We start from the raw sequence: 26,334 nt of genomic DNA, 5'->3' as shown, positions 1-26,334 counted from the left end.
GTTTGTCACAAAAAAGATTAAAAATAGATAAAAAACACACCTGGTGAAAAAGCTCCATGTCAATTTCAGCCTCTGCCTTCCATGACTTCTCATCTGAAACACAGAAACGATGTAAAGCATCAACCAGAGAAATGACCTCACCTATAATAACCATGCAAAACATAAAGCTTTACTACTGACCAGAGGCATTCTCGTGAAATATGACTTTGGTGTCTTTAAGAAAGTTTTTTCCAATGATGAAGACCTCCTCTCCACCCCTCACTGAACAGCTGTGCAGTGACTTTTTCAGTATTTCAGGCACTCCTGCTGGCTGGGCTGTAAACACAGCAGATACACGTCATGCATTTATGTTTTAAAGTTTTATTTATACGTGCAACCCAGGCAGAAATAAAATGAAATCTAACAGTAACAGCAAAGAAATTCATGCTGAAAGGACTGAAGCAGTGATTCAAAAAACTAATATGAAAACAAAGGGCTGCCCTTTGTCTCCGGTTCTGTTCATAATTTTTATGGACAGGATTTCTAGGCGCAGCCAAGTGGCGGAGGGCTTTCGCTTTGGTGGCCTCAGAATCTCATCTCTGATTTTTGCAGATGATGTGGTTCTGTTGGCTTCATCGGGTGAAGGCCTCCAGCTCGCACTGGAACGGTTCGCAGCCGAGTGCGAAGCAGCGGGAATGAGGATCAGCACCTCCAAATCTGAGGCCATGGTTCTCAGCCGGAAAAGGGTGGAGTGCCCACTCCGGGTCGGGGATGAGTTCCTGCCCCAAGTGGAGGAGTTCAAGTATCTCGGGGTCTTGTTCGCGAGTGATGGGAGAAGGGAGCCGGAGATCGACAGACGGATTGGGGCTGCAGCTGCAGTAATGCGGACGCTGCACCGGTCCGTCGTGGTGAAGAGGGAGCTGAGTGTAAAAGCGAAGCTCTCAATTTACCGGTCGATCTATGTCCCTACCCTCACCTATGGCCACGAGCTGTGGGTAGTGACCGAAAGAACGAGATCGCGGATACAAGCGGCAGAAATGAGCTTCCTCCGAAGGGTGGCTGGCCTCTCCCTTAGAGATAGGGTGAGAAGTTCGGCCATCCGGGAGGGGCTCAGAGTAGAGCAGCTGCTGCTCCACATCGAAAGGAGCCAGCTGAGGTGGTTCGGGCATCTGACAAGGATGCCCCCTGGGCGCCTCCTGGGTGAGGTGTTCCAGGCATGTCTCACCGGGAGGAGGCCCCGGGGCAGACCCAGGACACGCTGGAGAGATTATATCTCTCGGCTGGCCTGGGAACGCCTTGGTATTCCCCCGGACAAGCTGGAGGAGGTGGCTGGGGAGAGGGAGGTCTGGGCCTCTTTGCTTAGGCTGCTGCCCCCGCGACCCGACCCCGGACAAAGCGGATGACGATGGATGGATGGATGGATATGAAAACAAAAATTTCTAAGGAGATTGGCAGCTTTGTTTTGCCTTTTCAAATTAAAACTTTCAGTAAATATAAATATTTCAAAGATATTTTATCAAAAATGAAAAACTGATCACCAAGTATTGAGAAAACTGTAAATGCAAATGCTTAACATACCCTTTACCTTCAACACTGATTTTGGGGGGCATTGTCTACACACACACACACACACACACACACACACACACACACACACACACACACACACACACACACACACACACACACACACACACACACACACTTCAAAGGATATTATTAACCATGTCAACCTTAAACATAACCATTACTTTCTCAGATCTAACCCAATCTTATAACTACCTCGTCAGGTCACGAGTTACAGTCTCCATAATATGACTGTATAAACAGATTTAAGTCCCCATGATATGAGTAATATCCGCCCCCACACACGCACAGACATGCACACACACTAAGATGCCAAGCAGGATTACTGTTTTTTCTTGTTTCGTGGAAAGATATTTCCCTGGGTTGTATGCTGGCTCCGTGTAAACAATAGAAGTTCACACACCTATTGTTTCGTCCTTGCCCTCTCTTTCTCCCCTGCCACTCTCAGAGCAAATTCTCCCAAATCCACTGACACAGATATTTTTTTATGGCCCTAAGCGTCTTTCCTGTTTATAAAAACAACCACACCTTTGTACTTCTGCATTCTGTAGGCATTATTAAACAACTCAGTCTAATGGGATCTTTGTCTCCTTCCTCTCCAAATGTTGATATCAGAAGACAATAGTCTCCTGATCTCTGACTCTAAAAATGGAGAAACAGGAGCTGAAAAAAATTCAGTTTACATTATTATAGTCATTATTAACAGGCATGTTACAGGTCAGCTACCCATTTTCGCACACTTAACCTGTCATAACTACATGAATATCGTAAATAATACCTTGTAATTAAACCTTGCTGGATAATTTTCTGCACAAAGTTTTTTTAAGTGGTTTAACTAATATACCGACTTCACAACATAGTATTTCCAGTCAAAGTATGAGAAAAATGACTTACTACACAGGATTGGAGATGAGGGAGTCTGTAGTGTAAGCACTGAACCATCTGGACGGGGGATGTTGACCCGAAACACGAGCCGAGCACGTGTGCTCTTCTTCTTTGATCCGGCCACCCCAATGCGAGCCTCTACATCAGCGTTGCGGAGCTTCAGGATCCCAACACAGTCCACCCTGCAGTGAGGGGCAGTGTTAACTTGGGTTTACTTGCTCTCAAGAGGATTTTGGCAATTATAAGGAAATGTTCTTAGTAGGACTAACAACTATCACTTAAATGACACAATTTCAGTTTTAAAAGCACGTACGCTAGGGTCATGTTGGAGCTTGGATCCAGGGACACTTCGATAACAGTTGTGCCTTCAATATCAACCTCCTTGCAGGCTGTGGTGTTGCGACCAGTAACCCTGCAGGCTTGGTAAAACCCATGAGGCTTCACGCGGCCGGCATCGGTGCCAACGAACACCTGCAAAACCACTGGCTCGCTCACTCCCTCCAACTGTGCAAGGCAAAAACAGATGAGCAATCAAACGGAGCTCATTGTAGATCTGCTGTGTCATAACATTTTCATACAAAACTATGGACTATGAACTGCTTATTTCTGAAACTTCTGTGCTAATAATGAGCTCCCAGTTTACACTATTCCATCATATAATGCCCAATCAGTTCTGTGCATTCAGCTGAACTTGTGCATCTTCACCTACCTGCCCTGACATTGATGGTGTCAATGTCTTGCTCAAGGACATTGTTAGCTTAATTTATTATTGGATTCTGCTTTCAGATGCAAATCGGTCAGCTTTAGTTCTTTATGGCTTTGGTGATTGTTTTATCAGTTTGGATTCACCTGTCATTTCTGGGCTCTGGCTGCCTTGTGACCATCTGCAGAACCTGGGCAAATGAATGATCAAACACAAGACAATGTGCCTGTTCTGACTAACGTCTGGTTTTTGTCTGCTTTTGAAGTCGGTTAACTACAGCTCAGCTTTAGTCTGAGCGAGTACATAAAATTTAATTCCTTTTTCATCAAGCTACAGCTCCTTAAAGCTTAGGTCCCTGTTTTCACACATGAACTCAAGTGAAAGTTGGATTCCTGATAAGTGACTGACAGTCTGAAGGAGCTGATTTCCTCATCCAACGTCCTCATTTGTGAACAGCAGTGAGAACTAACAGTCTCATGAAATATTACAGACTCTGACACTTCATTTCATCCTCCCAAGGACGTGGATATCCACTTGAACACAAGTGGAACACTTCACAAAATCATTGTCAGTGAACACAGTCCAGACCCATCACTTGGAGAAAACATTTGATATACGTAAAACACAAGAGGCCTATCTGTTAGGAGGCTCAAATGAAAATTGAGGGACCATTTTGCTTTCAAAATGACAGCAACTTGTCTTCTCAGTTCAATACAGTATTGTTAAAAAAAAAAAAAAAAAAAGTTGTAGGGAAGCCCAGGAGTGCCCCAACTTCTTTGGAAAATGTTGCAAGTAATAAATTCAATATCAGCACTTACTTTCACCTTATGCTAACGTTAAACACAGGGATGCTAAAGCAGTAGAATTTCAACATTAACTACAGAGGGGTTTTACAATTACCTTTACAGTAGGGAAGCCCTGCTGAGTGCGGTCCTTCACGGATCCTCTGCTGCCTTCAGTCAGATAGCGGGCTCTGTGTTGGGTCTCAGGCTGGACGAGGATCTTCAACTCTTTCCCCTCACTCTTTTGTGGGAACTGCATCGAGAGAGTTCCTCCTTTCTGAATAGTAGTCTGAGGTTCATCAGAACTGCAGCAAAGACCAATTTGACAGAGACACGAGCAGATGATCTCTAATTCTAACGTTTTCATGTAGCCTATGATGGATTAAAAAGTCTTCAACTTAATCCATGCAAGTGTTTGCAGCAATGTTAGGTTCAGAACCCCAGTTTAAATAAAAAGAACCCTAACAGTATTATATATCTGTATGCAATTGGCTGGGGTTTGCTGCAGTACATAGCTCTCAGTCACAACAGTGAAACTGCTCTGAAGTTGCCATGGCGCTCTAAGCAATGCAGAGTTCAGAGGGTGTCCATCAACCAAACATTTTCTATCCCCAGCTCCTAAAACGTTCAGCCTTATCTGTTTATTTAATCTGCTCTGCTTATCCTAGGTCTTTGAGAAGGGCTCTGTGATTCACTGTGGCTGACCATTGTTTGTACTTCAGTATCCTGCCCCTCCCTCCCCTCTGATCTAACCGCTCTCCTTCAGTCAAAGTGTGGTGGGAAATTTAGAGCCAGATCAGTTTGGTAAAGATTTCCATCTGTCGGTGTGTGCCAACGTATCATTTCGTGATACTACCTCCTTCTACAATAACGATGAGGGCTGAGCAAAATTATTAAAACGGGTCTTTAAAGTTATAGTCAGAGAAAGGCTGAGTACCCAAGTAACTACTAAAGGGCTGGTGCAACTATCAAAGGAAACTATTAAATGAACAAAAAGCTAGCTAACAAGTGAGTCAACAATGTCCTAAATCAATGTGTTTTCTTTACTTACTGATAATGTAACATCATTTATTTCAAAATCAATTCTATTTATATAGTGCCAAATCACAATAACAGTTGCCTCAAGGTGCTACAATAGTACAGAAAAAACAGAAAACCCCAACAATGATATGACCCCCATGAGCAATCGCTTTGGCAACAGTGGGAAGGAAAACCTCCCTTTAATCAGGAAGAAACCACTGGAAATATTTTTGACAACTCCATGAAATGTCGAGAGGCATGTGACAAATTTCTGGTGATCATAATACAAAAAGTACAAACCTTCCTTTATGTCCTCCCTTGCTGTCAGGGCCTAGCTGCGACAGGACAAAGTGTGGGCCTTTGGCACTGTCTGCATCAAACACATCCATGCTGCCCTCCCCTGCTGGCGCCGTCTTAGGGCCAGGCCTTTGACGGGGGGTACGTTTGCGGGACTTCCGTGGCACCTCTGTGTTGTCATTGTAAGACAGCGTGCTCGTCACACTGAAGTTGGACAGAGATTCATCCATCCAGATGCTGTTACTTTGCTCTGTATCCTGGGTCCCATCATCTTGGCAGGACATTTGGCTGTCATCAAACAAATCTTCTGGAGGTGGCGAGATGTTCAGTACGGTGCGACGCTTTGATGGAGTCAGTGGGTGATGCAGTGGGCCTTCCTGGGTTGTTACACCTTTTCCTCCTGCTAGCTCGCCGCTGCCCCTGCCGTTACCATTTCCACGTTCTGCTCCAGCAGCCTCTGGTACCACTTTGGTACTCCTGGTGTCGTCTGGATCAACATTACTGTCTTTAACTGGTTTCTGGTCATTGGTTAGATTACTGGAATGCATGGTGGAGCTGGAAGAGGTGGAAAAAGCACTGCGAGGGCCTTCCATGGTCAGAGAAGAGGCATCTACAGTGCAAATAATTAGATAGTTAATACAGGCATCTCAACTAATGTTGGCTAGTAGTCCCAATTTTACAGCAAAATAGTTTTTTTCTCTGTTTCAATTTTTTTGTTGCTGATTTTATTAAATTTTTTTTATATGTTGTCATCCAAAAAAGAAACTGTGTTGTTACTAGATCTTACATATAAATGTGCATCTGATTCTGATGAAGTTATAAATGTGGAGTATTTGTAGCACAGTGGAGGTGTTATGTCAAGAAGACTAAAAACGAAGACAAAGGTTGAGCAGGCCACTATATTTTATTTCAATGTACTGTAATCAACTTCAAAAACAACAGAAATTCATTATTGCTAGCATTTTGTGCATGCTCAAATAAAAATCTCGACAATAATAATATTGTACAATATGAGGCATGCCAATTATGGGAACTTTTCATTTATTTATATCTTGCTTTCTATCAGTGTTCATTTTGGGGACTGAGCGTAGCCGCTGAGACAAAATAAACAAGCTTCTGACCTAGGAAGCAGAGAACTGCAGACCATTTTCTGCATATAAAATGCAGACACTCCCTGCTTCATAGGGAACTTCCTGGAATATAAAAATGAGACAGCAAATAAGCAATAAAAGCTGAACAGTAAAAAAAACGTATTCAGATTTTATTAAAAAGAAGAGAAAAAAAGAAATCAATAGAACAGGGAAATTTGTTTGGCAAAAATCATGTTGCTTCAACATGCTTATATACACTGATCAGCCATAACATTGAAACCACCAACATAACAAGGAATACAGTGGTAAATGTGAGGGGAGTGGGACACATTAGGCAGAAAGTTCTTGGAGCAGACGTGTTAGAAGTGAAAGAAATGGGCAAGCACAAGGAACTGAGTGATTTAATGCAGTGGCCATCCTGTCCCATGTCTCTGGTACAATGTGCACATAAGCAGGATCGTGAGTCCTGTTGACGGTTGGGTGCGTGCACCTCTTTCACCTGGTAGCAGCAGGACGCACTATGGAAAAACGGCAAGCCACCAGAGGCAGTGTGACACTCCAGAGAATATTAGCTCCTAACAATCTTGTGTATTGTTACGTTGAAGCATGTCACCTTTCGAGACACTCCAGCAGACCATGCAAATGCATTCACTGTATTTCAGCTTCCACCAGGAGAATTGACACTGCAAATGTGCTCTGGAATGGTTTGAGAAGCATAAACAGATCAAGGTGTGGCCTGAAAATTTCCCACATCGCAATCTCAGTGAGGAAGGATATGAAAGAAAGAAAAAAAATAGCGTGATCTACAGATCACGACAACGAAGGCTCTGCTGCTGACATCTTGGTGCCTGGAGGACACCTTTAGAGGTTTTGCAGAGCTATCGTATTTGGCAAGCGGTTTTAATGTTTTGGCTGGTTGGTGCACACTGTTATTTCAAAAATATTCAAAAGAGTTTAAAATGAACTATATAAAGAGTGTGGGGAAAGGATGGTTAAATGGTATGGCGTTATTTTTGTGCCACTATTCTGAGCGCACGTATAAAAAAAAATTGAGCACACCTAAAAAAAAAAAGTTTGCAGGTGCAAGTGTTGTATTTTGAGGAGAAATTTATTTTGAGCGAAGAAAAGCTGAATTTGAGTGAACAAAATTCATTCCTGCGTGCAAAAAATGTATTTCAGTGTTTGCTATTATCCATACACACACACACACACACAAAAGCAGCCCCTCAGTTTTTGCATTTGCGCTCGCTCGCAACGTGTTCCTCGCGCTCTCAACATTTCTGCCCGTGCGCGCTCAACTCTTTCTCTACACCGTTATATTTGTGCCACAAAACCAGCCAATCACAGACTTGGATGCAAAAAAATCTGATTGGCTGTTCTGGTCTCCAATCAGCTCGAAATGACAAAATGCAATATCCCAGAATCCATTTCGTCCAAAACTCAAACGAGGCAGTGGCAGAGGAACACAGAGTGGCGGAGTTTGAAATATTACTCTTTCTGGGTCACAAAATAAACTTTTAAGATATTTTCATGCGTGAATGTTGCTGTGTAAACTTCAAATACCTGCTCGATTCATCAAGACATCACATATTTGCATAAGTGCTCTAACGTTTTCGGAGATGCCTGTTACCCACCAGCTGACCGCATAGCTGGACTGGCCATTGGGCATCCCGGGCATTTGCCCGGTGGGCCGATGATGATTTTTCATTTTTATGTTTGTTTGTTTTTGTAACGGTATAAACAATGAAAGGTGGTGGATTGGCCAATTGGTCATGATCAACTCTGGGCTGGACCAATTACAATACATCCGTATGGAGAGGAAAAGGAACGCGATTTGTTCTGGACTTCAGCAAGAATGAAAAAAAAGACAAAGCTGGAGTTATTCTGTCTTTACGTTGCACAGCTGCCTCTTCTCCCCTCATTCTCTCTCCCTCCCTCTCCTGTTGCTACGTCAATCATGAAACTGATCAATGATCAGCTGATCGTCTCTCTTGTTTGTATATCTCCCACTTTGCGCCAGAAACAGGAAACCAGTGGATGTTGCGCTAAACAACAACAGCAGCACGTTCAAGCTTGATAAGCTGTTGTTAGAATTTATTTAAAATTAATTTCTAGTATCAGCTGATGTTTGCTGGAGCCACAGCTGTATAAGCTGCTGCTCATGATATCGGTTTGGAAACATGAAGGTGATACAAATCATACATATATACCAACAAGACAGTGTATGTCACTGTCACAACAGCGTTTGTTTTAGTTCAAAGGCTTTATGGTTTTTCCTATAATACCTGGTGGTGTAGTTGGTGATTTTTTTGTCAGTTCAGCCTTATATATTACGTTTAACCCGAGTGACCACCCGGTCAGCTGGTGGGTAACAGGCATCTCCGAAAACGTTAGAGCAGTTATGCAAATATGTGATGTCTTGATGAATCGAGCAGGTATTTGAAGTTTACACAGCAACATTCTCGCATGAAAATATCGTAAAAGTTTATTTTGTGACCCAGAAAGAGTAATATTTCAAAATCCGCCACTCTGTGTTCCTCCGCCACTGCCTCGTTTGAGTTTTGGACGAAATGGATTCTGGGATATTGCATTTTGTCATTTCGAGCTGATTGGAGACCAGAACAGCCAATCAGATTTTTTTGCATCCAAGTCTGTGATTGGCTGGTTTTGTGTCACAAATATAACTGTGTAGAGAAAGAGTTGAGCGCGCACGGGCAGAAATGTTGAGAGTGTGAGCAATACGTTGTGAGCGAGCGCAAATGCAAAAACTGAGAGAGAGGGGCTGCTATTGTGTGTGTGTGTGTGGATAATAGCAAACACTGAAATACATTTTTTGCACGCAGCAATGAATTTTGTTCACTCAAATTCAGCTTTTCTTCGCTCAAAATAAATTTCTCCTCAAAATACAACACTTGCACCTGCAAACTTTTTTTTACATGCGCTCAGTTTTTTTTTTTTACATGCGCTCAGAATAGTGGCACAAAAATAATGCCATAAAATGGCAGATTATAAACAAACAGTTACACTGGTCTTGACATTGTTGACGTTTGGATGAATCATTGGTTTACAAGAAAAAAAACGGTTGGAAGAAAAAAAGAGCGCATAAAACGCATGAAGATAGTGTCATTTTGAGCAAGTATCATGAGACAAAAACACATATGATCAGAAACCACAATACAGAATTGCCAACAAACAAATGAGAGCAAATGATTAATACTTCAAACAACAAATTTTTTCTCCAAACAACCAGGAAAACATCAAAACTATGGCTGTTTCTCGCAGGACATCATGCACAAATTGCTTGATAGTAGTCCCCCATATTGGACGTGAGACAACTACATGTCGCGCTGGGGGTCGGGGTTGCATTCTTTGACTGGCTGGTGAGGTGAAATCAGTCAGAAAGAGGCTGCTTCACCAAAAACCTCTTTGTGATTGCATTGTTCACTATCAGATAGCAGTGGCTGCCTGTAGCTTGCATGGACGATGCCGACTTGTCTTCAGATGCTTGCTAACTACTCAAGTGAAATTTATTTGCATAGCCCTGTTCAGACACCAGAATGCTTTACAGAGGGACATTTAAAACTTTTAAACATATCACCTTATGACACGTGTACAGTCGATCCTAGGAATGTAAAGGCAATAATCAGAAGTTAAAAAACAAACAAACAAACAAACAAACTTCACAGATGTCTTCCTACTTTTATCTGGCACAATAAAGTCTACTACAGATGTAACAGGCAGGCATTTGCAGTGACAAACTGTAGGAAAACTTGAAAAAGTGTAACGACAATGGAAAACGTTCTTTCTAAGCAAAAAGCTTTACCCTGGCACTGGAGCCAAAACATTTCAAAAGGTACAAGTTTTACTTTGAATGCAAAAGGTCTCCATGTCTGGTTGGTTTTGCACTTTTCAGAGTTTCACTACCGCTTGTAGAACAGCCAGTGAGTGTCTGTGAAAAATTTTTAGTCTGTTCCATGCAAACTTTAGGCGACCATGGCAATCTGTCACCAACCAAAGCAATTGCAAGGTGGTTTATGCCAATTAGTCAAGGAACCCCAAAATCTCACAAGTGATGGGAATAGACCACGGGATGTTTAGCTGGTCTCTAGGCCTGTGTGACTGGGATCTTATTCACTTGACCTAATATTGTCACATGTCCAAAATGGTAAACAATTTAATGTCAAATGGTTAGCAGTCATGTGACTGCAAAACATCAATAGGTACGAATCTATCAATGAATTATTTGGTCTACATCAGTGGTGGGGAACTCCAGACCTCAAGGGCCAGTGTCATGCAGGTTTTAGATGTGTCCCTGATCCGACACAGCTGAGTTAAATGGCTTGAAGTTCTCCAGAGCTCTGGTACTGAACCAATCATTGGATTCAGGATGATATCTAAATATCTACCAGGAGTGGGGAACTCCAGGCCTTGAGGCCCAGAGTTGCCCACCCCTGCTCTACATGAATTGCTTGTGGAAGCAGTGACCTGTGACTGGTATTAAAAAAAAAAAAATCAAAAGTAGGCAGGACAGGAAAATATTTATAAAAACCAAAAAAGGGGGTAAAAAGCCTGGGTCAGGCAATGAATAGAACCTACCATAAAGTCTGTATCATAGCAGTCTGTACTGTCAAAGTCCCATGCATGCAAAAGTGGCTGACTTGATTTTGGAGTCTGGAGCTCCTGGACTGAGCCCACCTTGCTTGCATTATTACCCCTAAGTGTTCATCTCTCCTCGAATAACTACTAAAACAGTCACTTAAAAGTCTCAGGTCAGCTGAAACATTTGAATAACTTCAAATATCAAGTGAACATAGAACACCAAGTTAAAACATCAAAAGATAAATTAGAAAAAATAAAATAAAATCAGTGACACAGCACTTTTTGCTGTTTCTTTGTTTTTAGAAGCACATGCTGAGATTTTTAATTAATCTCTAGAATCTTTGCAAAACTCTCATGTGTTAATTTCCACCGTGAAACCATAAACCCAACTGCAACAATGGCGGGTAAAAGATATGCTTATCTTCACACATTCAACAATCTGTGGCTCACCCTCCAATCCGGATCTAAATCTGGAGCTCTCAACAAGCTAACAGTCCTCAAAAAAAATGGGCAACTTTTACTTGTGTAGGAAATAGAGCTGGGCGATAGAACGATAACGATATGTATTGCGAAATAACTTTTCCTCAATAGAAAAGTTAAACTATTGCGATAGGCCTCATCTCTCTTGTCCTCTTTAAAAAAAAAAAAGAAAAAAAAAGAACATCAGCCAATCCAAATTAAGTAGCGCAGAGCCGAACCAATCACAGCCGCAGCGTCACGTCACGTGACTTGTTACCCGCACATGTGTATTTGTTTGGGAAGCAGCCAGCGGTAATGGAGGAAATGAGTGTGCCAACTAGAGAAAAATCAACCGAGCGTGACCGAAGGTTACCGAAGAAAAAAAATGATGATGGTTCCAACGCCGGAGAGATTGTCGAGCGGAAGAGCCATAGAAGTTCCGTAGTGTGAAGGTATTTCGGCTATTTCAAGTCTGACAAAAAAAAACAGAGTAGCGCGCACTGTAAATTGTGCCGAAAGCAAGTCTGGAAATACAATAAAGCGGTGCATGCGCAATCTCTGACTGGAAGCGCTAATTCGTCATTCGGCTTTTGTCAGACTAAAGTCACTGTTAAAACTGTTTGAAAAGTTAAGCTATACAACAAGGAGAGATTGAGAATTTCCTTTTAGTTCTCAGTTTATTTGATATTGACAGTTAGTCAATTTTGTTTGTTCTTCTGTAAAACAAACTAAGATTTATTTTTAGAATTAATATTTTGTTTGTAAGTGGAACTGACAATTTAGTAGTCTGTTTCGCTTGTTCTATTCTGAAACTTAAACGCTTTAGCGGCTGCTTTTGTGTAGTTTGCAATATTTGCCTTTATTTATCTGAAAAGGTCTCATGTTCCTTACGTACATCTACCCAGTTGAACTTATTATGGGAAATAAATATTTAAATCAAAACAAGCTGCTGATTATTTCACATTTTACTTGTGAGTAACGGCACATTTAAATCTTACAAATATAGTTATTTGGCTTATATCGTGATAGATATCTTTATCGCCTGAAATGAAAAAAACATATCGTGATATGAAAAAATCTTATATCGCCCAGCTCTAGTATGAAATAGTCATTAGCTGTTCATTTATACTGGACTTCCGTGTTGGTCTATTAAGAAGATTTTCTTCTGTAAATAATAGCTCCACCTTGGAACTGCAGAATGGTCAACAAGGTGATTACAGCCATTCAAAGCTTCTTAATTCTCTGGAAAAAAAGGCTAAGAAAAAAAAAAATGGGTAAGTAGATTTAGTCCGTGGGGTAATGAATAACAGGCCTTTGCCGGGGCCTCATATTCTTATGGTCTACAATCGTTCTACTTTGCAGTTTAATTACCATTATGCACTAATATCATTGTCTTAAAACATGTGCATAAACCATATTTCTAAACTGTTGCTACAAGAGACCACAACATATAGTACATAGCAATGTGAATACAGGCAGCTAGCTATGTTCAGCTGCCATTAACTTCCCTCACCAGCCTTTTATTACTGTTTGTTTTGTTTTTTTTCCTTCACGTGAGAATCACAGAGGAGCACGATGGTTGCCTGACTGGCTTTCTTGCCACATGCAGGTGTTTGTTTGCCTGAAGGTACAGACTATAACATGAGTTGTACTTTTTTCAGGGTGGGGCATGATCAGTCCTGCTTGCAGAGGAGAAATAAGGATAAGAGAAGCAGGATCCTACCTGATGCTAGAGAAGCTGAAGGGAGAGGCCCTGCCTCTCCGCCGCTCTTTTGACTCATGACTTTTGGGCTTTGCTGAGTGGATGAAGGCAACTGCAGCTCTCTGGGAAGAAGGTCATACACTGACTCTGTTGTGAAAGGAGGGGGGAACCAATAAAAGCGACAGTAAGGTGACAGATTTACAGGATCTCAACAGCTTTTGTTGAGCACCATCAAATGTGTCAGCTCCATGACCGAGTTGTAAACGGGAAACCTGAAAGTGATTAAACCTTTTTGGTTTTGGCTCATACGTTCTTCTGAAATTATATAATTACACAGCAATGTCATATCACCACTCTTACACAGTCATAAGAACCACCATGACCTTCTTGGCAATGACTCCAACACAATGACACACAAATACCCATGATACAAAGCTAGGGCTATTGGAACAATGCACTGGAACATATTTCACCATCAGTTCTGATGCCAAACGCGTCTTCACCTTTTCACTAAAGCCAAAGCCTGTCACAGGCTGCAAGTATGAATAGTCATGCCACACCTTTCACCCAATTTGCTGACAGACTAAAAATTCAAGGGGAATTCAAAGCTATATAATGTGACTGACATTAGATGGAAATGTATGTAAAGAATCTTTGCATATCAGAAAAGCAGCATCATGGTTTTTAAAAGATTTACAAATTTATCTCGTATCTTCTGTAAAACTACTGATGTCACAACAGACAGATAAAAATAGCATAGCTGCAGCCAATGCAAAGATATTATCTAATTTACCACATTCTTCTTGCTTGTTAAAGCCTGGCGGCTGCATTAGCTATAATGCAACATGCTACTAACAGTCCAGCCAGAGATTCAGGTGTGTTCTGTTATACTACAGAAGGCACTAATGTTGCCTCGGGCTAATGGCTGTAAACAGAGATGATAGGTCGCCACAGGGGTCATGGAAGTTCACTCTCTTTTAACACCTCTCCCTTTTTCAACAAGCAACTTGTAGTGTTTAAATGACCTCATTTGAGGTAATTTAGCACATTTCTTACTGACACAGGAGCCTTTATCCACCATGTTTTCACATATAAGCAACAGCACTCCAACACTGTATTATAACATGAAAAAAATGATGCCATCGTTGAAGTTCATCATTAAAGTTGCTGCAAAATATGAATAATAATAAAAATCAATACAGGCAAGAAAATAAAAAAGAAATTGGAAAGACATCTAACGTGTCAACTAAAGATGAAAAGAAAAAATAAAAACAAGTGAGAAAATACCAAGAAATTAGTTTGTGATGATGACATCCATCGAGGATGAAATGATGCCCATTTTCACTCAAGACTATGTGTGAAATATCTGGAACTTTTAAAAATTTCTCTATAAGTATGTTTCATAAAGGTGGGAGGTAAATTAAGCCATCATTACTTTCAATATAAATTTGTTTATATTTCCGAGACAGCAGGACTTTGATTATTTGTGCTCACAGTCTGAGGCAGTTCATTTGTTTGCAGCACACAAACAAATTCAGGTCAGAAAATTTGTGAGTGAAACTTTTGTACGCACAGTTTAAGCACAGATTTGTTTGTATGCACTTTATGCATACACCCATTGCCCCCTACTATACAGCATCCAAAACTGAAAGCTGCATATTTTTTCTCAGAGGACGGTCGGTAGAATCATATATCTGAACTAGTTAGTCAAGACTCGGAGTACACTTTTGGGAAAAGCCAGCAACTTAAGACATATCAAATGCTGTAGCATGCAAAATAAATAGCAGATCTCATTACAGACCAAAAACAGGGTCATACAAAGCCTTTTCTCTCCTCTCTGTGCCCCCTTCTGGGGCAACAGGACATGGAGAAGGGAGAAAGCCTTGGGTCAACAGCATGACAACACTTACTAGCAGCCTGATTCATCATCCAAATATTATGGTATGAACTTAGAGCGGCCATTACAGTCGCCTGACTCTCTTCTCTGCCAACTGCCAGCTTTAATTACTTGCAGCTGAGTCCCAGGGTTTGGTGTGTATATCAGATACGTAACCCTCCCATTGTTACCACTCGCTGTGTACAAAAGACAAACCTGGGACATACTGAAACCAGCCCATGCCTCTTCATTCCCAAAGCCCTCCAGCCTCTTACAGCTCGGTTTAGAAGAGCAGGGAATGCTGGTTCCCAGAAAGAGGCTTAAAAGTGGAGCCAACAAACTCCTAACTCCCAGTGAACCACACATACACAGAGGATTCTAGTGTGGTTTTCCTGGGGTTAAAAAAAAATTATTATTTTTTTTGGCTCCGTTCTCCAAACAAAATCAGAGACACACATGCATGCACACAAACATATCCCACCGCTGCCACAAAAACACTTTCCCTGCCCGTGCATTTACACTTTTAACTTCTTGGGCCTCACTGACTGCACATGCAGCAACATGTGCTCTCAGTGAGCAGCCCTTCCAGTAAACAGATTGCCAACCACACAGACAGAAAATATGTACTCTTCTCTCACAGCAGTAGTGTCGAATCACTGGCTGCCCTGTTCAAAGTGTTTCCACAGTCCCTTGGACTTTTTTAGAGGGCTGAATGAAAATTCTTATTTTGCTGCATGTTTGTTTCCTGACGCACAGACAGAGTGCAGTTCTTTATTTACACGTGACAAAACACTGTCCCTTTCACTCTGAAGATTTAAAAAAAATAATAAAGCCTTGCTAACTGGGCAATAAACTGTACGGACTCACACACACCACGTGATGTTTTGATTTCACCTTAAGACTACAGCGATGTTGTGCAGTCCGCTGACCACAGAGCAAAACCTCTCATTTTCTGTGACAATCATAACAACCAGAATAATTCACACTGACACATGTGGTTAGTTTTGATCAGTAGCACTCATGCTAACAATGCACTGAAATATGTGTGTATAAAAACTGAACTGACTCACAGCTAAACTAACAAACCACACACACACTCACAATCTGAGTTTCACATCAGGAATTCTGCACAGATCATGCTCATCATGTCTTGTGATATGTTTATGTGGCAAGTAGTGCAGACTTAAGATGAAAAAAAGAAGAAGAAAGAACTCACCATGTGAATGGTAGGACTTACAATCCCATTCATTTCCCTCACATTCCTCCTGCTTGCTCTTACTAGCCCTGGCACCTTGGGCGTGGCACTGGTTTTTTAGCCGAGTGACTGATTTAACTCACTTCTGTCCCCCTCCTCCACTCCACCTACACTCTCCCCGTCTTGTTTACTGTGCTCCAGACCCTTTGCTGCAGTGCATCCTGCTCAACAGGTTAGTGGTATTGTCATGTGGAATCCTGTCATGCAGAAACCGAGCAGTAGTGCAACCTACTTGCTGAAAAATTTCAGGCTGCAAAGACTTTGTGGGATTTCACAAAATGCAATGAGGAGCACAAGCTTAATCGACGGGCAACTGCAGCAAACCATCTACAGCAACCCTGAAATGTTTACAACCGACCTACATGTAGGCTACCAGGGACTCCATAGCAACAGAGATCGAGAGACAACTCTTTTGAGTGTTTGTCTCGCTTCTGAGCCAACATGGAGAAATTAGAAAATAAGCAGTATTATTAAGGCATAAATGAATACAGGTTTATACCTGAGCAATGAAGTTCGAACATATATAAATAAAAATCGGTATGTGGCTTCAGTTTATAACATCGTACTAAAATCTCACTCCATGTTATTTTTACCACCCCCTACTAACAGCTAACAGCAATGACCTAGTTTTATACTTACACTGGACATTTTAAAGAAGCTAAAATAGGCAACATGGTTAACGCTAAAGCTACCCAGAGCTTAGAGCCAGTCAAAGTCAGCAGTCTCGGTATGAACAGTGAAAGAATCAAAGCAGTTACACAGAACAGACTATATGCAAGTTAGTAGTAACTTGCATATTTTGTGATCTGCTGCATTTGTTTTTATTTGAAAAAAATAAAAAAATATGTCAGGCAAACCTTGGTGTACCACAAATCCTTTACAAAAGGTAATTATTTGTACCTCGTGGTGACTTTTTCTTCAAACCAGCACTAGTAATCTTCAACATGTTATCACACATTGGCTCATATTTCAAAACTGAGAATTATGTTTTTATATTTATGTTATCATTGAAGGCTAAGATTAGGGGGGGGGGACTCAGTTTAACAGCAACACAAAGCACAGGATCAAAAGGCAAATACCAAAGACTTGACCCCAAAAGCCTCTTGGCAAGTTGAACAAAACTTGTCACAAACCTGTGCACAATATGAATGTAGCATGTCGGCATATGTATGCAGGAATGATGCACGAGTAGACAAGTGCACGCGCATAAGTGAAATGATTTTGCACGGTTTCCTTCTGCAGTAATTACATGGGAAAAGTCACATGAGCCCAAAATACCACCACCAACAAGATACAGCACATACGTATGAGCCAGATGCAAAACCAGATGCACTACGTATACATGACCATATACGCAGTGCATCTGTCACACTGCATACAGGTGACTGGTATTACATAACCCAAAAATCAAAGTTGTAATTTAAACAAATTCTGCTGCACCTAGCTACATTTACATTGGCATAACAAATTAAGTCGTTATAAACTCGAGACCAATATTACAGTTCTTAAATGGTGTGCTTACGACTCAGAGTTCAAACCTAATGAACTGGATTCTAGATTCAAGGACTGGACAGGTAAGGGCATAACAGCCCTGTGCAGTATAATGAAGGATGGAAAATTGTTCAGCTTTGACATGCTTAGAAAAACATTTTCATTAGAAAAAGAAGACTTCTATCGATATCTGCAGTTAAGGCACTATGCCGACACGAAGATGAGAAACGTAACAATGATAAACACACGCTTGATGGAACTGTTTATAAAAAGCTATAACTCAGAAACTATTGATAGAATTGTATCATGTCTCTATAAGGGTCTAATGGATTTGAAACCACATTCGACTTCATATATTAGAACAAAATGGGAGAAGGAAGGAGGGATAAAAATATTAGAGGAAGAATGGACGGCAATATGGAGATATCAGTGGATGTGTACCAGCTCACAAAAGTGGAGGGAATTTGGCTGGAAGTGCCTAATTAGATACTTTATAACACCTTCTCAGAAGTCTCATTATGATGATAACCCCCCTGCTTGTTGGAGGAACTGTGGAAATCAAAGTGCAAATCATTACCATATTTTCTGGGACTGCTCAATCTTGAGGGATTATTGGAGAGAAATACATAATGCCTTACAGGATATCTTTAAACGTGAAATACCTCTCGAGAGTAAGACTATGTTCTTTGGATATATACCTCAGGAATGGCCTAAATATGATAAACATTTAATAAATATTTTATTGGTGGCCTGTAAAAAGAATATCACCAGAAAATGGTTATCCCCAGAGAGCCCAAACATAAGTACATGGATGGAAATCACAATGGAAATTTATAACATGGAAAAGATAACAGCTTCTGTTAACCACAAGCTGGAGAAATTTACATCATATTGGGAAAACTGGGTTAAATATATCACGCCTCATAGGCCAGATTTTACTATTACAAACCAATAATTATGATGTATGTATATATATTTATAGGATCACCCCATACCAACACATCCGTGTTTTTTTTTGGGTTTTTTTTGTTTTTGTTTTTTGTTTTTTTGTTTTTTGTTTCTTTTTTTTGTTTTGTTTTGTTTTTTTTGTTTTTTCTCTTTTCTTAGGTTTGTTAGTTTTGTTTTTTGTTTTTTGATTTTCGGATTATGTGATGGTTTCAATTACTTCTATCGCTGTAAGTATTCTTCCCTTATGACTTGGATGTAAATTAAAATACTATTTCAGTATTTAAGGCAGATAACCTAAGTATGAAGAATGCTTACATGATGTACATACTGTGAATGCCTGCTTTTGAAACCTTAATAAAAATATGAATTAAAAAAAAACAAAAAAAACAAATTAAGTCGTTAAATAAATTTTTTTTGCCTTTTTTTATTTTAATGGTTGTGGCCCATAGAAAGGAATGTTGTGTTACAATCGCTTCTGCCCTGTTTTCATTAACCTCTCTGACAAGCCCACCATTTTTCTCCTGTCATGATCCTGATGCTGTGAAGGCATGTCCGGACAATGCATTTTGACAGGCTGCCACCACCACTTACTTGTGTAGAGCATAAGCCAATGTGTTCATACTCTTCAATGCTACAATGTATTTGTCCATAAACTTCTCAGAACTCTTGGTTACTGCCACGTATTTAAAAATAAAAAATAAAAAATACAGTGAAGGTAGTACTTGGCTAATTGAGTAATCCCGAATATGACAACCACCCACCCAGTATTAAACCACTTTCCCACGAATAGTAGGACATACTGTTTTATTAATTACATCACTAGTGGAAAAAAAAATGCATATTTTCTAATTTATTTAATTTTTTCCAGAATATGAAATCAAATATCCTACTAATAAAGAGTAATGATACATATTTAAAACACATAATCTGGAGGGAACAAAGATGTAGATAACAAGTTCAGATGGGGGAAAAAAGTCTAAATTTAAGTAGTAAAAACAGAGTCTTCTATAACATTATTAAGTTATTATCAAACAAAATAACTTTCATTCTGACAACACACTGTCACTTATTTCTTAAATAATTGCATCACACATGATGACTACAAAACTGTTGAAACAAAGCTTACTGTGATTGATTTTCAACCTACTGCACAATAGCAGGCAGTGTTGGTATTATATTGTATTGGTATTAACCACATATTGCATTTGGGAAAAGAAAAAAAAAAACACAACACCATCATCATTGTGTTTGGCAGTTTACCTGATGAAGAAACTCAGAAGACTTACCAAAGCACAAGAAGAAACTATTTGTGAAACCACAGTTGTTTCATGTGTGTTTTATGGAGTAATACTAAGCTACAGTCCTGTGAAAAACCAAATACACCCTCACTGCTTCCATAGGAATTTAGATGCTAAGTAGTAGCCAGGTGCTGACAATCAAATGCACTTGGTTAACTGATCATCAGAAACTGTGAGCACCTTTTTTAAAGCACAAGTTGTAGCAGGTTTTAGGTCTGGAGCATTCAGATGTGTGTTAACGAAATTGGGGGGGGGGGGGGGGGGGGGGGGGACAAGAAAGGATGTTAGCAATGATCTTAGAGAAGCAATTGTTACTGCCGTTAAATCTGGGAAGGGAGGTTTCCAAATAATTTAGGCCATTTTTCTCCAAGTTGACCACAAGTGGAAAACATTCTTTGAACACATGAAACTGAAGAGGAGCTTTTTGGCCATAATGCACAGCTCCATGTTTGGTGAAAAACAAACAATATATCAGAACAAACACCTCATACCAACTGTCAAGCACGGTGGTGGAGGCTGATGATTTGGGCTTGGCAGAACTTGCAGTCAACCACAAACTCTTCTGTATACTAAAGTATTCTAGAGTTAAATGTGAGGCAGAAAACGGGTTATGCAACAGGACAATGATCCCATGCACAGCAGCAAATCTGCAACAGAATGACAGAAAATGGAAATAATCAATGTGGTCCATCCAAAGTCCAGACCTGAACCACAACAAAATACTGTGCCAGGACCTGACAAGGACCGGGGAAAACGAAAGTAAACAAACCTCAACGAATTTAAGTTGCAAAAATAAGTGCGCCAAAATTCAGACATAGTGACATGAAAGACTGGCAATCTTCCAGAAAATGATTGCTTTATGTTATTGTTGCTAAAGGTGGATCTTAAAGCTACGGAATCACAAGGTGCACTAAGTTTTTCACAAAGCTGCATAATACGTGTAAAGTGCGAAGTGTACAGTGACATATGTAAAAACGCTTTCACACTTACCTGAGTTTGCATGAGAATACATGGAACATAAACCAACTTTTCTCACTTTAACGGTAACTATTTTGTGCCCATCTAACTCTTAAAAAACACTGTTTTTACCCAAATACTTAAAAAGACAAAGTTTCATCTTTCCTCTCAATAGAAATGTAAATTCCCCAACTTTTGTTTCAGGGTATATTGGAAAAGTTGGCCTAAAAAGGAAAAACAATCCGAGTACAAATTTAGAATGTGTGTTTTTAATTAGATGCATCTGAAATAAACAATGTATTCACTTGAGTTATGTCAACATTTTCTATTTTGACCATCACCTCGTCCTTGTCACGTTTTTGAAAAGAAAAAAAAAAATCTTACAGACTGTTCTTTCCACACAGCGATCTAACAACGTAAAAGTCAGTGAAGCCTTGGAGCGGGTCAAGTTATTTGTGTCACACCAGGTTCAGCATTTGTGGCATGTAGCCCTTTTATCCCAGCTAATCCTGAAGCAACCAGGAACAACTTCCATGCGTCATCAAAAAAAAAAATGCCCGCTGAGACTCTATGAGGGCCAAACCACACATCCACAAGTCATCTTTGAAAGCAAGGTAGGTCAATTATCATATTTATTATCTAAACAGTACCACAATGGAGTCTGTTTTACTGTCAGCAGATACTACTGGAAAAGAAAATAGTGACAATCTGACTGAATTTAATGCTCTTAAACCCATCTACCTTTAGCTCTGTGCTTACCAGTGGCCCCAAAAGACAAAATGGTCATTCAACTTAACCTGAAAGCTTGACTTCAAAAAGCAGTGGAATTCAAACTATTTGCAGTGGACGGCTTACACAAAGGCTGGCAAATACAGCATGGTCAGCTTTGAAAGCAAGGCTGTCACAATATAAGATTCTTACCATTGTGTTTGCCACATTTAACCTAAACCTTGTCACACCTTGTTTTTAAACAAGTCAATTATAGAATGTGAGATTAGGGATTCTGATAACCTTGCAACCTTGGTTGCAGTAATGTCATATGAATCTATAAATATTTACATGATCAGGGACAACCGACACAACATATCTATGTCTGTGTAGATGCCTCACAGTTGGGACAGTGTGGGTGAATTTCAATTCTAACCAAATGTGCAAATATTAACCATTACTTTGTGCAGTGTCACTGAGACCAGCCTGCACAGCCTGTGATTGGTCGGCAGACTCAAAGACACCATGACTTTGCTGAAAGGCCTGTTACACTGGCCTAGAGACCGGTCAACAACCTCATGGCAACGCACAATCCTTGCGACCTCCAGCAACCACTAAATGAGTGAAATTCACATTTTACTCACGTATGTGGTGGTCATCGAGGATGTTTAAATTTTCTGAAAAACTTGGAGCGTTATCTATTGAAGGAAAACAAAAAGACTCTTAAAAAGATTAATCTTCAATACCAGTGCATCATCATGATGGCGCCACTTGAGAGCCAAACAGACACACTGTGGCAATTTTACACATAAAACGTGTATATTTACATCTACTAATACATGCACACGTTTTGATTGTCCTGCGTTTCCAAATAAATAAGTAAATGTTTTCAACTGACAAAGCAGTCCAGAATCTTTTCTTACTGACGGCATGTAGAATTTACATTATATGGACAAAATCAGGGTACCACATGCAGATTACATCAACAGAATACCTTTCTGTTTGTGTTAATGTCAGAGGAGGTTTGGAGCTCTGCAGTTATTAAGTGAGCCGAACGCTGGTGGTTTTTATGCACCATGGGCCTTACGACCAGGAGACCTCACTCTTAACTTTAGTGGTTTACCACTTGGTGGCCGAGTTGCCATGGTTTGCAATCACTTACATTGTGGTTCATCGTGGACTACCTACGAGGGAATAGATTTCACAAACTGACTTATTTCAGTGGTGGCATCCTATTTCAGTACCATGCTCAAATTCAGTGTGCTCTTTAGAACAGCCCATTCGCTCATAAAAGTTTACAAAGGCAGATTACATTGCTGAGTACTCGATTTTACATATCACATATGCACCCCTTTGCAACCTAAGTGTGTGGCCCATGTGCCATCACCTGAATTAAAATACTAAAAGTGCAAACACTAGCCGAGAAAATGCTGGAAATGAAATTTTATTCATATTCTTTATGAGCCGGCTGTAACATACGAAGTAAACTTATCAGAGAGTGATGGTATATACTCCTGTAGAAACTGCATGTCTGTATATCAACCTCTTTTTTTTCACCCTTCAAAAAAAAAAAAGAAAAAAAAAGAAAAACGTGTTTTATCTGCAATGTCGCAGAAAATAATTACTTTAAAAAAAAGAAGAAAAAAAAAAGATCAAACCATAAAATTTCCAGCGAATTCATGTCTAACTGCTGATGAGAAGTTTTCCAAGTCCCCATTTCCAGTGAATCAGAAGACACACACACACACACACACACACACACACACACACACACGATGTGGTAAAACAGGGATTTCTGACGATGTATGAAACTATACATTTTTAGACATAAGTTGTAAGGCCCGCCGTTTTCTTTGGAAATATTTATTACACGGCGTGCTGCGGGGAAAAGCCTGTTCTAACGCTTTAGTCTAAGGTTTATTTTTTAGCACCTGACGGCTCTTTTTTGCTTCTCATCCGTAAATAATCTGCTCTTTCACGCGATTCAGTTTATTTTGAAAAGTCTCAACAGGATCTTGAGCTTTGTTGTGAAAGGTTTATTTGGAAAATAAACAAGCGGACACGCGATGGTTTTACCGTCGTTGTTGCTAACGACAACGCATAAAAACAGGCACTTGTCCATCTGTAGTGTGGTTATATTAAATGTAAGAGAAAGAGAGAACTTTAAGAAATTAATACAGTGACCATCAAAACGATGAAAAAATATTACCGTAAACAGTTTATTTTGCGACACCACGAAACAAACGTTAGCGTAAAATGAAACAATAGACGTTTTTATATCGTCATCCGATATAAATCGTTATATCGAACAGCCCTACAAGGGTGTTTAAAAAAAAGGGGGGGGGGACAGCACCCTAGCTTCTTAGACTGGAACAGTCACTATCAGCAAGACCTTCCGAGTCTTTTTAATATAATACTATCCTGGACTACCCTGAGACTTTTTAATGCAACAACTCATTTCATAATTAATATAAAGTATGTATGCACATCATAAAATCAGCATCTGTGAGCAAATGATGGAGATAATGATTCAAAGATGCGAATAAATCTCCATTAGCCACTGCACGTCAGTATATAACATTACGCAAAAATAGCTTGTAGTATCACAAAGGTCTAGTTTTGGAAACTCTGTGGGCTGATTTCTGATGAAAGCTGTTGACTCTAATGATAAGAAGGGGGAAATAAACATTTAAAAAAAAAAAATCTGGCACTGAGACAACATTTAAAGTTCACTGGGAAGGTCTTGAGGTGCACTAAATCTACACTGAAAAAGTCCAGAATGTAGGACTAGCTCCTAATACCAATGTTTTTCAGAACAATAACTGCTTTGAATTCTTATCCTTGTGTTGTAGATTTTACTTCTTTGTAATATTTTCAAGATTTCTATTGACAAACTGTTGTGAGACAGCCTGTAGACTAAGCCTATAACTTTACCACTTATATAGGAAGATTTACTTCCGAATAAGGATTGAGAATGAGTTGTCAGGCAAAAGTCACAACAGAATGGCAAAGACTAATCAAACTCCTCTATCGCAAAATGCAGTTTGCTCTGGCAGGGTTTAGGCCACTAACTGAAAAACAAAAACAAGGGGTGATATTGGAATATTGGAACTTGTGTTGAAATTTGAAGTCTGCATGTTAGTCTAGTTGCCTGGACATGCAAAGATTGGCACCCAACAACAGCTTTTGATCTAGAAGCCCTCTTTATGTAATTTCTGTTGACACCTAAGGCAAAAATTCCTCCCAAATAGCATGCTTACTACTCTGCCCCACGTGCTCAAACAGGTTTACGTCAGACTGCACACTTAAGTCTGCACCTTCACTCACTGAAGAGGAGAAAAAAGATGCAGACTCATATTTCTGTTGCTCATTGTTCAAGCAAGCTGTGGCTTGTTGATATGGTGAGAAATGAACAGTTTTTTTCTTCTAATGAACTGGTATTTGACTCATCAAAAAACAAAGAAACAAAACAAAACAAAAAAACTGTGCCAAACTAATAAATGAACCTGACCTTTGATTTAACAAGAAACTATGGCAGGGCACCTCAAGGTTAAAAAGACCATAATGCAATCAAGCAGATAAGCAGTGACTTAAATAGCTACCGAATGTTTTGAAAAAAAATGCAGTTAGCAGCCTTGTGACCAGATGTCACGCTCTAGATATTTAAGATTTGATTTTATCATAAAAAACTGACACGATTAATGATTATCCAACCTAAGTACAGGTTTATTTTGCATCAGGCAACGTCTATACAATACCATCATTATACTTTTATAATCAGATTTAGTTTAAAAAAACTCAATAAAAGGTAAAGCACATCTTTAACTCTTTGAATTTTGTGGAACAATGTGGGGTTTAAAGCTGAGGGCAAAATTGCTGCGGTAAACCAGACAAAATAAAAATAATGCCAAAGTTTAAAAAATGTTTTCAATGTCAGAGTACAAAAGGAAAAACTGTTTGGTAAGGTCACACAGGTCTGGAGACCCATCAGTGTCTAGGGAAAAATGTGTATGCCCCAACCAGTAAGCAAGGGTTTCCTGAAGACTGGTAACAGTTTCACCTAGCAACAAACGACAAAGAGGTTGCTACATCAAAAACCTCCTTCTGATTGCTTTGATTGACAGCACATTGCAGACAAAGTCAATGCACTACAGCAAACACTTGCTAACTAACCACTAAGTGGTAGTGAAACTTGAAAAAGTGTGACCAAACCAAAGACAGATTTTTCCCTTGTGGTCTTTAGGCCTGCGAGACTGGGACTATAGCAATTGATTTCACAGCAGGCGTTCACAACTGGTGGTTGCCAGGCAGGAGAAGGGGGGGAAAAGCTGATACTTTTGGTCAGGGTTCTTGTCTAATGCAAACAGTGTTATCAGAGGGTGAAGACGAGTCTCCGTGCAGATGTTTGCATGCACTCCAACTTGTTGTGTTTGTGCAGACGCTACTTTAAACCCTGCGCATGCATCTGTGTGGCGTAAAAGGTATATTCTTGGCTTCGCTGGACTGAATGTGGGCCAAGTGAGAGTGCACAACAACAAGAACAAGCAAGGATACAATCAATGACAGGATACAGGAGGACATCAATGCTGCAGTTCATTCCAGCACAAATTACCTGCCGGTCTGCTGGGGAAGCCAGATGACTCAGGATACTCAGGATACTGGCATACCACAACTGCTGGCTTGCGAGGTGGATCACT

At 40.1% G+C, this 26,334-nt stretch overlaps 1 protein-coding gene across 9 annotated transcripts in view; it reads right to left on the bottom strand.

Annotated features, from left to right (window-relative positions):
* Positions 1 to 26,334, bottom strand: part of nfat5b (nuclear factor of activated T cells 5b) — a 36,334-nt gene extending 10,000 nt beyond the window's left edge. For 2 of the 9 annotated variants that reach the window (XM_080884097.1, XM_080884100.1), the window contains exons 1-8: positions 16,197 to 16,349; positions 13,126 to 13,251; positions 5,257 to 5,863; positions 4,055 to 4,241; positions 2,765 to 2,955; positions 2,461 to 2,633; positions 181 to 315; positions 41 to 93 (exon numbers count right to left, since the gene is read on the bottom strand). In XM_080884097.1, the coding sequence (XP_080740223.1) occupies positions 41 to 93; positions 181 to 315; positions 2,461 to 2,633; positions 2,765 to 2,955; positions 4,055 to 4,241; positions 5,257 to 5,863; positions 13,126 to 13,183 (1,404 nt within the window). In that variant the 5' untranslated portion in view covers positions 13,184 to 13,251; positions 16,197 to 16,349. Of the gene's footprint in view, positions 1 to 40; positions 94 to 180; positions 316 to 2,460; positions 2,634 to 2,764; positions 2,956 to 4,054; positions 4,242 to 5,256; positions 7,422 to 13,125; positions 13,252 to 16,196; positions 16,350 to 22,281; positions 22,337 to 26,249 lie in introns of those variants that run through there. The other 7 variants (XM_080884099.1, XM_080884098.1, XM_080884102.1 and 4 more) reach the window with 7 other exon arrangements.

This window comes from Rhamphochromis sp. 'chilingali' (assembly GCF_963969265.1).
Source record: "Rhamphochromis sp. 'chilingali' genome assembly, chromosome: 6".
NCBI classification, from domain to species: Eukaryota; Metazoa; Chordata; class Actinopteri; order Cichliformes; family Cichlidae; genus Rhamphochromis; species Rhamphochromis sp. 'chilingali'.
This window is presented reverse-complemented; position numbering and strand designations above follow the sequence as displayed.